Source organism: Macrobrachium nipponense, chromosome 2 (genome assembly GCF_015104395.2).
Source record: "Macrobrachium nipponense isolate FS-2020 chromosome 2, ASM1510439v2, whole genome shotgun sequence".
In the NCBI taxonomy this organism is placed as follows: domain Eukaryota; kingdom Metazoa; phylum Arthropoda; class Malacostraca; order Decapoda; family Palaemonidae; genus Macrobrachium; species Macrobrachium nipponense.
This window is the reverse complement of record NC_087201.1, coordinates 21,295,337-21,310,733: the sequence shown is the minus strand read 5'-3', so window position 1 is coordinate 21,310,733 and position 15,397 is coordinate 21,295,337. Positions and strand designations below refer to the sequence as shown.

General features: G+C 42.0%; 1 protein-coding gene across 1 annotated transcript in view; it reads left to right on the top strand.

Annotated features, from left to right (window-relative positions):
- LOC135220476 (A-kinase anchor protein 9-like) overlaps window positions 1-15,397 on the top strand; it is a 465,336-nt gene that overhangs the window by 307,681 nt on the left and 142,258 nt on the right. The window contains 2 exon segments of the mRNA XM_064257603.1: window positions 6,444-6,557; window positions 7,655-7,774. Coding sequence (XP_064113673.1) covers window positions 6,444-6,557; window positions 7,655-7,774 — 234 coding nt within the window.

The window sequence follows — 15,397 nt, the reverse complement described above, 5'->3', positions numbered from 1 at the left end:
TCAGCTATTCGCGGATTCCCGCTATTCCCGGTAGGAACACTGTCTTAACGTACAGTAGCTCACCAAGGTAACAGATAAAAGTGTCCTAGCCCACACTGATATAAAAGAAATCCAATATGTTGTACAGTGGCCCCATTTTACGCAGGAATAGGTTTCAGAACCTACTGCGGAAATGGAAAAATCCCCTGTATAAATGCTTATAATGTCAATTACCCCATACCCCTTAAAGTAAAATGTCTACAGCTGCCAATTTTAACATTTCACTGCTTAATTTGATCATTCAAACAAAAATATACCTTAATTATCATACTAAATCAATTTAATATAATTTCAAACAAAAATACATCCCAAACCATCATCTCAAAACACCCAAGTAACCTTACATTACAGTACACTCTTCTAATACTATTACTCGTAAGTAGGTTATATACACCCCTAAAATACTTATAACTGCCTATTTCAACAGTTCATCACCAAACTTGACAGTTCAAACAAAAATATATACCTCAAACTATCATCCCATAAGGGCCTAATATGATTTAAAAGTCATGTTGCAAAATGAAGTACTACCAGCCTACAACTGTTACTCTTAAGTATCCCCTATCATTCAGACACATTTTCTTTGGCTTACAGCTTTGTTCTGCGCATACTGGAATGTACTAGGCGTACATTTTACGTATAGTGTTGATATTTTCCCGTGTTGTAAGGTGTTTTTGAAATATATTTACTTTACATATTTTTGGATAGTGCTACATATCATATAAAGCATATCTGAAATACTTAGGTAGTTTAGAACAAAGGGACACACCCTCCAAAGAGAATGCTATGTTTGTACACGTTAGTATTGTCGTAATTAGGTGCAGTGGAACCTCTACTTATGAAAGTCCCTATGTATGAAAAATTCAGGTTATGAAAGCAAAGACAAAGATTTTTTGCTTCTGTGTATGAAAACAATTCAGGTTGTGAAAGGGTAAAGTCCGAGATTTGCCAGGGCCACCGAGAACAATTTTAAAACTGGCGCGCCGCCAACTCATAGACTCCCCCATTGGTTCCTGATGCTAGTCACTGCTGTAAGATCCTGCTCTCCTATTGGTCAGCATCTGTGCCATCATGCCTCTATTTAAAGGCGTTCCTTGACCATTTTTTGTGGCAGTGTTATCGTAAACACCTGGAAATCGTTCGTTCACATATATTTCGTTTGTTAACGTAAATTCGTGTTAGTGATTTCGTTTTTTTCGTTGTACTGTAATTTACTTTATCATGTTGTGTGTACTTAATGACTTACGTTATTATCCATGGGTCCCAAGAATGTTGTTGAAGTTCACGGAAAGAAGAGGATGTTTTCTATGGAGATGAAGATGGAGATAATCAAGAGGTGTTAATGTTTTCTGCCATTTGTTAATGTGTTTCGTAAGCTTAGTGTTGATGTTTTCTGCCATTTTTTAATGTGTTTCGTAGAGTTAAGTGTTCATGTTTTCTGCCATTTGTCCTCCTCTGTCGCCACTTTCAGACATCGCCTCACTCGAAAGGTAAGGTTCCACATTTTACTGCTTACGTTCATACATGTATGTTCAGTACGTATTTCTTGTACCCTGTACACTAATACACTTTGTTTACAGGTAATCACGGTTAGGTTAGGTATTGATTGGTCCAAATTGTTGTGTGTGTGTATATATATATATATATAATATATATATATATATATATATATATATATATATATTATATATATATATATATATATACACGTGGTCCCCCCGTATTCGTGGGGGATGCGTACCAGACCCCCCTGCGAATAGTTAGAATCCGCGTATGTTTGTACCCCCTCCAAAAAATACTCATAAAACTTAGCTATCCTTAACATGCAAACACCAAAGTAGCTAAAGGACCATCCTTCATCAAATATACATAAAACATCCTATTATGGTTCTATTAATCTTTGAAATATTATTAATACTGTTTTAAAGTAAATCTTACATTTTATGGTTATACATAAATACGTACATACGTATTATGTACGTACTGCATGACTTAGTTACGTATGTGAAATAATTCAGTCCCCCAAATAAGTATTCAGTCATGCACGTTTTCTTTCATACTGTTACTATTTGAGACATCCATTTTCTTTTTACAAGGGAAAGCAAATGTATGTGAAATCAGAAGCGATAGAGAGAAAGAACAAAATTTGTATGAACATTAAACAATTGTTTTATACTAGTACAACATATGTAAAACAAACCGGGTACTCACCAGTGATGAATGTTGATTAAAGATGATGATGATGAATTAGCCATGCAGGTCCGATGAATGACGATGAAAGATATGATTGCACAGCTAAGGCAAGAGGAGTTTTTTTACCAAATATCCTCTGAGGGCGCCTCTTCAAACCTTCAGGAGGGCACTTCTTTGGGAGCGGTGACTCAGGCGATTTGGAGGCGGACTTCTTCAGAGGCGATTCAAGAAGGCACTACTTCACAGGCGATTTGGGAGGGGGCTTTGGAGGGTCTTTCTTTCGTTCGTGTGATGCAACATTGTTGATTGGCAACTGCTTGCCGTTGCTTCTTCATGGTGGTGAGAGCTTGATTATAGGGCTCCAGTGCTGTGTCTAGAATATTAGAAAACTTCAAGGAGCGCTCCATGTAAGGATCCCATGTTGTGACAAACTCCTGGAGGTCGTTTACCATTTTTTTAACTTGGGACAGGCGTTCCAAAGTCAGGCCCTCCTCCTCCTCCTCCTGATCCTCTCCTGAACCTGGAGTGTCTTCTTCTCGCTGGCGGACTTCGTCAGCTCTTCCAAGTCCTGGTCGGTAAGGGGGTCAGAGTGGGCATCAATGAGGGTGCCGACTTCTCCTCAGAGTGATATCGTCAAAGCCCTCACCACCAAGAATTTTTGCCTACTGGACTGCCTTATTAATGGCTGATTGCTGGATTTCCCTGGGGGAGAAAAGCCCTGGTATAATTATGGACACAGCCACAGGCATTCAGTCCTGCCTCCTTCTTCATGTCTTACACGACCGGTCAATGACAGACAGACCACGTGGCAATCGTGAATTTTTTACGCAATAATCTTTCAGCGTAAATTCACTGTCACGGTCCATTGCATCAACAAGGTGCTGGAGGAGTTCCCGGTGTAGAGTGCCTTGAAGGCACGGATGACGCCCTGATCCATAGGACTGGAGGAGAGAGGTGGTGTTGGGAGGAAGGAACTCAAGCTGGACTCCTTTGGAATAAAGATCGAGAGGGTGGCCACCAGCGTTGTCCATTATCAACAAGACCCCTTGAAGTTGATGTCCAAATCGGCCAGGTATTGCCTAACTTGAGGAATGAAACTCTGGTGAAACCAGTACTCCATCAGGACTTTGGTGATCCAGGCCTTGGGATTATGCATCCAGAAGACGGGCAGTAACGCCTTGTTCTTGTTCTTGAGTGCCCTGGGATTTGCAGCCTTGTAAATGAGGCCTGGTTTCAGCATGAAACCATGCCGCATTCCCGCACATCAGGAGGGTCACCCTGTCCTTTTGTGCCTTGAATCCGGAGGCTTTAGCTTCATCCTTCATAAGGTACGTCCGGGACGGCATTTCTTCCAGAACAGGCCAGTTTCGTCCATATTGAACACCTGTTCTGGGCGATATCCTTTCTCCTGGATTATTTTCATGAAGGCCTGCGGATATTTTGCGGCTGCCTCTTTGTCTGCAGATGCAGCTTCCCATGTAGGGAAACAGACTTTAGATGGAACCTTTTCTGGAACCGGTGGAACCATCCTTTGCTAGCCTGAAATCCTTGGGGAGCTGAGGACGGTCCCAGTTGTGGTTCTTCTTCTTCGTCTTCCTCTTCAGGAGCTGGTTCTCCAAAGCCCCAAGAATTCCAACGTCCCTTCTTCATCGCCTTCCAGTGCCTCCACATCTTCGGCTTCAGCTTCCTCTTCCTCACCACCTTGTGAAGCAGTAGGAGTTGATAGCTGCTGGTAGATCTGTCGTGCTTTTTGGCGTATGAGTTGGAGTCAAGGGGCCATTTTCTTCTTCCTGCAGTCCTTTATCCAGAACGCGAGTGCAGATTCCATTTTCACAATGGTTTTGTCCTCTCACTGTGGACACAGCCTTTGCGGTGCCATAGAATGTCATACTAACACTTTTCTTATTTCATTTTTCTTTTTTCTTTATATATCTAACTGTGCTCTCATTCACTTTGAAATGGCGGCCGACTGCAGCGTAACTTTTTTCCCTCCATCAACATATCGAGAATTTTCACCTTCTCGTCAAGCTTCATTACGGTCTTCTTTCTTTTAACTTCTTGGCCAGAAGCCTTAGAAGGAGCAGGCGCTTTTTATTTTTAGGGGCCATTCTTTTCGGTACGATGCACACTGATATTTGCTGATACGCACAAGAGCTTTGCTTTAACGTTCGCGTATACCCGTAATTGTTTCGCGCAGTGAGGCTGCTGGGTACTAGATGCGCGATACCCACAATTCCATCTCCGCAAAATGGGGCCAGGGTTCAACCAATCAACACCAAGTGTACAACAATGAGCAACAAGGAAAAATGAATGCTGCTCCTGGATTGGCTGCTGTGCAGAAAACAGCCAATAGCATTTTAAATATCATTTCGTTTGGGTACTGCTCAAAGAGGCGTCACGGCATCATAAGATTTGTTTATCTGGCCGAAAGTTGGCTTGGGTAGAGCATCTTTTAAGAAAACCCGACTTTTGTTACCGACATTTTGCTGTGTTTACATGAAAGTATTACAGAACTGTAAATATTTGAAAATTAATAAAGCTTTTTTCATCATAAAAATTTATTTTGTCACGAAAATATACTCATATGTACGTATGAAAAAATACATGTACATGTACGTACTGCGTGCCGCAGACAGAAAAATACGTACCCTGCTACAAATATGTATATAAATCATTGTCTTACGTACTTTAGATATGGTCTGCATACTTTTTATTATCATCCTAAAAAATTTATGTACGTACGTACATACATATCATAATTAGAAATCATCTTAAAAAATTCATAAAAATGTACTGCCTGGCACAATGCGTACCCCCCAATTGACCCAATACGTATTTATGTAAGTTCAATGGCAGTGTTGCTAAACTACAGCATTTCACTCTAGATCTTGGAGTTTTCAGATTTATCTAGCACCATTGTTTTCCAATTTGGCGCTGGTCGGCGCAATCCTAGAGATTTTTATGATTATCTAACGTGAAATTTGGCGTGTATCGAAGGTAATGAACAAAATTATTAATATATTAACACAGTGGTGCTTAAAAATCTGCCCTGACGCCAATTTTACAAAAACAACAACTGTCCACGTGTGTGACACACCTTTGAATGTCTTGAGACAAACCTTAAGGCTATAATTATAAGATTAGTATAGGGGTTTGTTTTCATTTCCAGGTACTGCTTAAAATCTCCTTCCTACATCCACCCTGCCCTTGATCTCTCTCTCTTTTCTACATCTTACAGTTATCCAAGCGAGAGGTTTTTTTTATGGGATAACATAGGCCCTCCAATTGCTTTTTCATCTGGAAAATATTTATTTTGTATACAATTTCCTTTCTCGGCTGTGAAGTTGATGTCTATCCGTGGCTGTGAGATGACCAGGAATGACATGTAAGTCAGTGTCAAAGTAACTCTACACTTCAGTCAGACCAAAACTTTGTTGCCATATCATATTCAAGCAATACATATTCTGTTTATTGTTTCCTATCTATCATTGTGTGTGTGAGAGAGAGAAGAGAGAGAGAGAGAGAGAGAGAGAGAGAGAGAGAGAGAGAGAGAGATGGCTGTACTTATACGATTGTTTATTTTCTCAGTTGCCAAACTCACTCTGTTATGCTTTATTTCATATTATGTTGCTCACCAATTTATACCTATGATATTTTTATTCAATTCATTACATCAAGATTTATAAGGAATGTCTAATAAACAGAATAACCATATCATTATGAAATGTCCTTGAACGAATAGTAAACACATAAAAATTCGCATCCGCGAATAGCCGGGGATGACCGCGAATAATTATGTATATGTTCCACAGAGAAACCCGCGAATGGGCGAGTCCCGCGAATAATTTCTAGATAGGTTCCAAAGAAAAATCCGCGAATCAGTGAGTCCGCGAATCCGGAGAACGCGAATACGGGGGGTCCACTGTATATATATATATGTATGTATTATCGGCGGACTCAGTTAATGGCAATCCGGTTTTAGGGCATATTTCTAATGCCATAAAATCGGCTGTTTATGATGCCCTAATACTCCGAGTTTTGGTTATCGGCGCCATAAGGTGCTGATTAATAAGAGGTGCCATTAACCGGTTATCAGGACCATTATGTAAGTTTTCTACACTTCATTTACAAGCTTCTTTATAAATTCATGTTTTTGGAACAAGAAGTTTTACAGTATTTGCTTAATAACTTGTCTGTATTTATGTTTTCAGAAGGAAAAAGACCCATCTTTAAAGATCACACTTTTAGAAACTGTAGGAAATGTCAGTGGGAGCTCAGAAGAACTAAGAGACTTGCCTGAAGCTTCTGGTGTGGATTCACATATGGTATGGTTTAATTTTTTAGTTTTATAAGTAGACGCATATATTTTGCGTAATTTGTTTTTCTTTATAATATCCATCTGAGTAAAGTACACCCATAGCCAAACTGGATACTGACAAAAAACTGAATAACTGAATAAATAAATACATTTATTAGACAGACTTAAATTTATCACATTAATAACAAAAACATAAAAGTAACTAGAGATGTATTTAGACTTAAGTTTAGGAAGAAACGACAATTTAGAACTTAAAAAATGTAGCCACACAAGAGGTGCATGCTTACATTTACAAATCTTGTCACATCCATTATAGTGTACACTTTTAATACCCACAGGGTAAATAGCAAGGTACTGTCTATGATTACTAGCACTAGCTGTAGTATGAAAATCATTACATAAATATATTGGAAGTTTTATAGTACAAGATTTTTAAAAAACTAATTTAATATTGGCTTGACTTTATTAATAATAAAGATGAGCCAAAACACAGACCACTGTGTCAGTTTATTTAGCTTTGGAGCTAAGTGAGTTCGCTCAGTATTTTGCATAAATTGAGAGTTGTTTGAAGCTTCAGAACAACTTATTTGGAAGAAGTACATTGGAGATAAAGGGAAAAGAGGGGTGCACTGTGTTTTTTTGTATTTTTCATAATTATGTCCCTGAGAATTGGAGTTTTTTTATATGGTGTTCCTTATATGTTGGCCAATACAGGGTATGTATTCTTATATAAAAGCCTTCTGGCCACTTTTGAAAAAGTGGTGAAATTATTTTCACTTTAAATGGTCGCTTTTCAGCAAACTTTTATTTATTTGTTTAAGTAGATATTTTATGTTAAAGTTAATTGGTCCATTTTAGAAATAAATTTGCCATAGTACCTTGAGTCAGCAGGATTGTATTTAGGTAAAAGTTGTCTTGAATTCCATAACAGCTGTTCTCTTTGGTAGTCTGTTATTGCAGTATGCATATAAGTTTAGTCTTAAGGAAGGTGTGTCTTAAGTTTTGTTAAGGTGCATTTTAGCTTAAAAGGTTGTTTTGAATACCCCCTCTTTTTTTGTTTTAGATAGAGCCAAGTATTGATTATTGTTTATTGTCCTATAACAGGTTTTTAGCTCCAAGCCTCCTCTATATCTATTAACATCAAGTAGTGACTTCTTAACTTCTCCTGCACCATCATCCCAGCAGGACCCATCATTATCAACAATTAATTCAACTGCATCTAAGGTGAGCATATAAACTGTTGTTCAAATACTTGTTAGGGGGACAATGTTCCAGAGTCCAAGCCTAGGAGACAAAAACTCAATACCTTAACCCTTGATGGATGGATATGCTCATATGAGTAGCAATAACAGGTTTTGTATGGACAACGGATTCACTCAAGAGTAACAATATTACGCGCCATCAGTTTGGGGGAATTAGGCAGTAAAGAGATGCCATCACTTCTATAGCCCATAAATTCACTAATGGCAACTTTTAGACTGGCTAAGATGAGAGACTCAGCAGCTCAGGGCTAAGTTTTCATCTTGATTTCAGGGGAGGATGTACATACTGCCATTCTGTCTTACATGACGGGGTTGCTGTCGGTTTTAGTTCTTATTCTTATCCTTTATGATAGTATATCAGTTATAAATGTAATTTTACAGAGAAATATTAGAAAAAATGTATAAAACCAAAGATCTTACTGCATCTTTGTTCTTTGTAAATTTACATAACTGTTTTACAACAAATATACTAAGAACTTTTTACTAATTTTATATCTTATCCATTTTAATATTGTGTGAGCTGTAATTATAATTTTACAAAATATAATAAATGTATTTGATAGAAAAATCATGTATAACTATGTAAAATTTATGATTGTTTTATAAAAGAGGGGTTGTACATGTCATTTTTAACTTCTCGTGGAAGGTAGGGAAAATTTTTTAGAATTTTTTTTCTTACACAATGTGCATTTGCATATCTTATTCTTTCGGTGGACTTTCTTCCACCCTTATCAAGCAGTAAATGACAGAAGAAGTTTCATTAGAGAAAATATATAGTAGATGATATGCTCTTAGGCCATCTGTTAATTGTCTTAATCCACTTCATCGTTGCCTTAAGAAAAATGTTATCTCTTCGGTCTGAGTCCCAAGATCCATTGGGAAGGTTAATCCTATTATTTTGCGGTTTTATTAGTGAAGATTCCACCATTTGATATTTGTATCGACAGCTGCTCTTGTATAAAATTCGGGATGAGTTCCAGTCCATGGTATGGTTCATATTATATGATGGAAAAAAAAAAGGGATTTTGACGAAGGAAAAATCTATTTCTGGGTGATTGGCTCGTGTCGCCCTATGAAAGGATCCTTAATATCATACTTTCTAGGTAAAATTAATCTAAAATTAAACCAGAGAAAAACAAAATTAAGAAAAATGTCAGTAAAAACTGACTCGCTCACTCTTAAAAAGAAGTGTCGGTATGGTGATAGGGGCGAGTGGGAACACTACCACGAGACATTCACCAATTAGAACTTCCAATCAGAATCCCCACAAGAGAGAGCTGATACCAATGGGCGATGCAGCCGCTACTACTACTACTAGAGGACGCCACGGACAGCAGCGCCCCTAGCGGACATCCTTAATCTAAAAACATCTTGTCCTGCATGGGGGGGTAAACAATACAGGGTGGGTTTCATAGGGCGACACGAGCCAATCACCCAGAAATAGATTTTTCCTTCGTCAAAATCCCTTTTCTGGGCTCAGCTCGTGTCGGCCTATGAAAGAGTACCAGAGAAACAGACAAGATGGGAAAAAAGGACAAATGAAAAGCAGTTGTAAAACGAGGGATATAATATAAGTAAATCAATTACAGCATACAAACTAAGTACTTAAACCTAACTTATTCTAAATAGTAACATAAAAGAACGTTAGTAATGTAAAGTACTTAAAATTACAATAAACATAGTAAAATATAATAATGCAGTGTAATATTAACAAAATAGATTTACTTAGAAAATTATTTACAAAATATACAAACACATTGTGTCCTACCCTAGCATAAAAAATAAGGGTAGGTACACTGAAGTACATTATCAGTACAAGTGTGGATGTCCCTAGCAAAAAAATAAGGGACAATCCACTAGTATGATTCAGCGGCTAAGGCTAGGATATCCGAGTAGCATGGCGATAGGGTGAGGCATGTTGGATGAGGTAGGTAGAAAGGGAGACCTGGATCTGTACTACGACTACTATACGTATCAGGAGAAACAATGTTTCCCGCTGCTACTGCTTGAAACATTTTAAAGATTCCAAGGACTTTAGATAATGACGTTTAAAGACTGTCGGGGATTTCCATCCAGATACTTTTTAAGATCCTCAAAGTTCATATGTTGAAAGTAATTAATTGAGGTGGCTACTCCCCTGATATCATGTGCTTTTGGGAATGAATCAGGATTGGCTTGCTTAATGAAGTAAAGGATTTTGTTGTCTAATACCTTTTACTGACAAAGTACCACCTTTTTCTCTCATGAAGAGAGAACCTGAGGATCTTGAGGATGTACGAGATAGAAAGGCTCTTAAAGTTGATACTGGGCAGAGAGAAGGATCTTGGGGAAGTGGGATGACTTTCCAAGGGGCCCCACCTTGCAAGAGGATCCTCATTTTAGCTAAAAAGCTACGATCCGGAGCAAGCAGAACTTCTCCTGAGGGGAGGAATTCCACATGACCCGCATCTCTGGATAGAGCCGACAGTTCTGAAATCTAGCTCCTGAAGCTAGGCTTAATAAGAATAATGTCTTTCTAAGAAGCATATGAATGTACAAGACGAGTTGTCAGTACTGAAGCTAGTTTGAGGACATCATTTAAGAACCATGAAACTTGCAGTAGGCCTTGAGAAGGTCTAAGTCTAGCACAGGCTTTAGGAATAGACGTGAAATAAGATTCAGTCAGATCTATCTGAAAACCTAACTGAAAGATCTTCTTCAAAGCGATTTATGAGTAGTAATAGTGCTAGCTGCTAAACCTTTTTCAAACAAGGATCTGAAAAAGGATATAGCTAGATTAACTGTCATGGTTGTAGTGTTTGATTCTTTCAGGAAAGATGCTAATTTTTTAACAGCTGAGTCATATTGTCTAATGGTTGACTCTCTCTTATCTGATTCTAGGAAGAGAATATTTTGTGGATCAATATTAGCATCTTTATTAGCCGCAAACTTCATGAAGTCCATAAAGTTAGGGTCTGAAAGAATTCCTGAGGAGCGAACACAGTCCTCATTTGTACTGATTGTGACAGCTTGGGATTGGGAATCCGTTGAGGTCGGAGGCCATCCCAATTCCAGAAGAAGAGGATACCAGTTGCTCTTGGGCCAGTCCGGTGCAATCAGAGCTACTATTCCTTTGAAAGTCCTCAGCTTGCTTAAGACTTTCAGAGAAGATTCACTGGAGGAAAAACAAAAAAATAAATTTTTCTCCACTGATCCCAATCTAACGACAGGGCGTCCGTGGCATAAGCCAGAGGGTCCAGGTTGGGGGCCACATAGCAAGGGAGCTTGTGGTTCGCTTGTGAGGCGAAGAGATCTACTTGGAGACCTGGGACTCTCCGGCATATCCACTGGAATGACCCGTCGTCTAGGGACCATTCTGATTCCAGAGGAACTGACCGGGACAAAGCGTCTGCTATCACATTTCTTACCCCCGCCAGGTGAGTGGCGGACAGATGCCATTTGTGTTTGTTTGCTAGGGCAAAGATGGCTATCATGACATGGTTCACATGCTTGGATTTGGACCCTCCTCTGTTGATGCAATGAACTACCACTGCACTGTCCAAAACTAGCCTTAGATGAGACTTTTTCGGGGGAAGCAGTCTCTTCAAGGTAAGAAATACTGCCATGCTTCCAGAACGTTTATGTGGAGCTGGCGAAATTGAACTGACCAAGTCCCCTGAACTTGTTTGAACTGAGAATATCCCCCCCACCCGGACAGGGAGGCATCCGTGTGAATGGTTAACACTGGAAGGGGATATTGAAGGGGTACCTGCTTGGCTAAGTTCTTTACTTTTGACCATGGACGGAGTTGATTGCGAAGGATCTGTGGAATTACTGACAACTTGTCTCGAGATTTGGTGTTTGCTCTCGATCGCCAAACTCGATTTATATCTTTTAGCCTTGCTTTCAGGAGGATATCTGTTACCGAAGCAAACTGAAGGGACCCTAGGATTCTTTCCTGGTTTCTCCTTGATGTTTGTTTGCATTTGAGAAATTGCCTGACAGATTTTGCTATTTCCTTCCGTTGGCCACTGGAATTGATAGATTGTGGGAAGACAAATCCCATTGGATTCCCAACCACTGAAAACGAGACTCCGGGGTAAGTCTGGATTTCGTTTCGTTTATCTGGAACCCCAGATGTTCCAGAAAGTGAACTACCTTTTTGGTGGCCATTGAGACATTCCTCGACGGTTGGTGCCCAGATCAACCAATCGTCGAGGTAAGCTGCTACCATGATTCCCTGAGTTCTCAATTGCTGTACAACCACTTCTGCTATTTTCGTGAATACCCTGGGGCTACATTCAGACCGAAGGGCATCACTTTGAATGAGAATGCCTGATTTCCTAGCCTGAATCCTAGGAATGGGCGGAAGTGTCTGGCTATAGGGATATGATAGTATGCGTCTGTAAGATCGATGGAGCATGTGACGGCTCCACGCGGAAGTAAGGTCCTTACTTGCGAGAGGGTAAGCATCTTGAACTTGTCGCAACGAATGAAAGAGTTTAGCTTTGACAAGTCTAAGATTACCCTTCTTTTTGTTGAGCCTTTCTTTGGCACGCTGAATAAGCGACCTTGAAATTTTAGATGCTTGACTCTCGCAATAGCTCCTTTCTGAAGGAGTTCCTCCGCGTAATCTGTCAATTCCTCTGATGGTATTTGGTGGAATGATTTGATTGGAGGAGGATCTTTGATCCAACTCCAACCCAACCCTTTGGACACTATGCTCTGTGCCCAATTGCTGAACCCCCACCTGTGACGGAAGAGGAACAGCCTCCCTCCTACCTGGGGAGCCTCATTGTTGATGGGCGGGTTGACCACCACGCCCTCCTCTGAACTGCCTGCTCCTTGTCGCCCGTCCTGCGCCACGCTGGCGAAAGTAGCCTCTCGCCCTAACCTCTCGGTTGCTTGTTAAAGGGAGTGTAGCCCTGACCTTCATACGTAGGGTTGAAGGCCGGCGAGAGTGCGTAGGAGGTCGACGGTTGTGATTGAGGAGACAGCAGGAGGATGGGCTGGTTCTGTTTCGAACTACCAGGTTGTCCCTGTTGGGTAGTAACCGGGACGGCCTGAACAAATTGCTGCTGTTGCTGGTGTTTCTGGTAAGGCTGGAACCTTTTACCAGACTTCTTTGGTTTTCTTACCAGCAGTGGGGGCGGATTCTTGCTTCCTCTTGGATGAATACCCCACCTAGCTCTAAGGCTCTGGTTGAGCCTAGCAGCCTCGTGGTGCACTTCATTACAGCGGACTCTGGGAAGAGATCCGCTCCCCACATGCTAGAAGCCAGGAGTCTATTAGGCTCGTGCCTAATAGTGGGCAACTCCTGCAGAACTAAGCGTGCTTTCGCAATTCCTCTAGCTTGGTAAGAAGTTCGAAAGCATCTTTGTACCTGAACCGTCTGAAGCTGGGATTTGGCCAAGATCTTAAACAGCGGTTCTGTAGCATATGCAGAGCAGCCATTTCCGTTATTATCAGTGAATTGAGGGACCTGCCAAACCTAGTTCGCGCGTCGAACTCCGCCTGAATCAAGGAATCAGGCAGCCTTGGAAGCTTCTCGCCGGAATGGTCCATGGCGCAGTCCGGTTTGAGCTTGCCAAGCGGTGAACGTGGCTGGTAAGTTCTCCCACAATTCTCCAAAAGCTGGGAAGAGCGGAGAAGTAGACTCCGCCTCCCTTAGCTGTGGCATGGGCTCATCCTTGAGGACTGCCTGAAGAGTCCTCTCTACTATTTCGTGGCGAACGGAAGAGAAGCCTCTTCTTCCGTCGCAAAAATAGTGAAAGGACTCTTATAGGCCTGGAGCTTAGTGTTTGTGCACTCCCAGTCCTCAAGGCAGTGAACCCATTCCCGTTGGGCATGATCCCTACTGTAGAGAACATCCTCCCTAGAGATCTTGTCTTCCCTAGTAAGAGCGCTACAGTCAGCCTAGCATAGCCGATGAAAGGCTGCGTCAGACCCGGAGGATAAAACTCGAAGTCCTCAATCCTTCGAGTTCCACACTCCGGGATAGAGATCATACCCATCCTTAAATGGAGGGCGTAGGCGGCTACTCTCCAAGGGTTCTCCCAGAGAGAAAAGCTGGCAGAGAGTCGTATGGCGGGAGCTGGAAAATACCAGCACTTGGCACTGTGGGGAGACTGGAAGAGGGACCTGAGAGAGCCCAGCTACTCGGTCCTCATTCTCTCTAACCCTGTTAGAGAGATCCTGGATGGATTGGCCTGATTGAGACAGAGTGCTCGACAGTTGTGCGAACATCTGCTCAAATCTCGTCCCCAGGGCGGAGACTTGCGAACCAACCATCTCACCCACCTGTTGCATCACCACTGCTGAGAAAGCAGTGGGATCAAAGGGTGCTGGGTCCGCTCCTCCCACCGGCGTTGCCGGAGTGGATGCGGTGGAGGCAGGAGAAGGCATTGGCTCGGCGGGAGCGCGAGCCTTCTCCTTAGAAGCCTTGCTTCTAGAGCTCTTCGAGTAAGAAGAGCTCGGCTTGGCCTTCACCGCGTCAGCGTAAGAAGTCGAAGACTTCCTAGCCGAAGAAGACGAAGACGACTTCTTAGAAGTCGTCTTAGATAGAGTCTTCGGTTCTCTCTGTCCCTTCACCTTAGGGGGTACAGAGAGAGCGGGAGAGCGGGTAGGGATCTCAGATCCCACAAAGCCTTGGAAAGAAGCGCTCGAAGAAGGGACAGGAGAAGATCCAGGACACCCAAGGAAAGACCTTGGGCGCCCGACACACCTACCTCAACCAACAAATCCTCTACCCCTACCGCCATCAGGCTCGATGTTTAGGTCCAGGGCAGCGACGTCCGGGACCGACTCCTGTGAAGCTACGACCCGAAAGATTGCTGGAGATCTTGCTGGATGGAGGCTATGAGAGGGGCTGCGGACAAGGGGTCAACATACCTGTTGACTTGCCCGCAGGGAAGATCTGGACGGCCAGCTTCTTGTCAAGGATGTACGGCTGGCCTTTGGCGGCGTTCTTCCCGAAGCCGCCCACCCACGCTTTCAGGGTAGCAAGGGCGACCTCCCTCACACCAGTAGCCTGGAAGAAAGGGCGAGATGAGCTTCTAATGGCGGAACGGGGTTTAACAAACTTATGTCTAAGAGTGTTAGTAAATGATAAAGAAGCCTATAATCGACTTACCCCCTACACCAGCTGACTGACTAGGTCGTAGCAGATGGCGCAGGCTTCCGGGTGCCAGACGATCATATCGTGAATGACGTGGCACATGGAGCGTGAGACCTGCACTCATCGTGGCCGCAGGGGTCGTACAACGTCGCGTTGCATGCGGGACCTGACAGTTGGTAGCCTGTAAGTGGAAAAATACATGAGTATCAGGAGAACACTTACAGTCGAACAGTTGCTCCGCTGGTGCCGGAGCGAGAAAGTTAGATTAAACCAGAGCCCCGCCATAATACGTGTGGTACAAGGTTGGTTGGATGTCCTAGGCTATGCTCCGCTGACGGCGGGGGACAAGAGATAGAATCCAACCAGGAGTGGTGGTAAAAGGAAACCACCACGACGAAAAAAATGGCGGGGATGGTAAGCATATGAATAATAAAATTAAACAAATCATCGTAAAATTAGGGTATATCCTTAAAATAACAATAATATCAA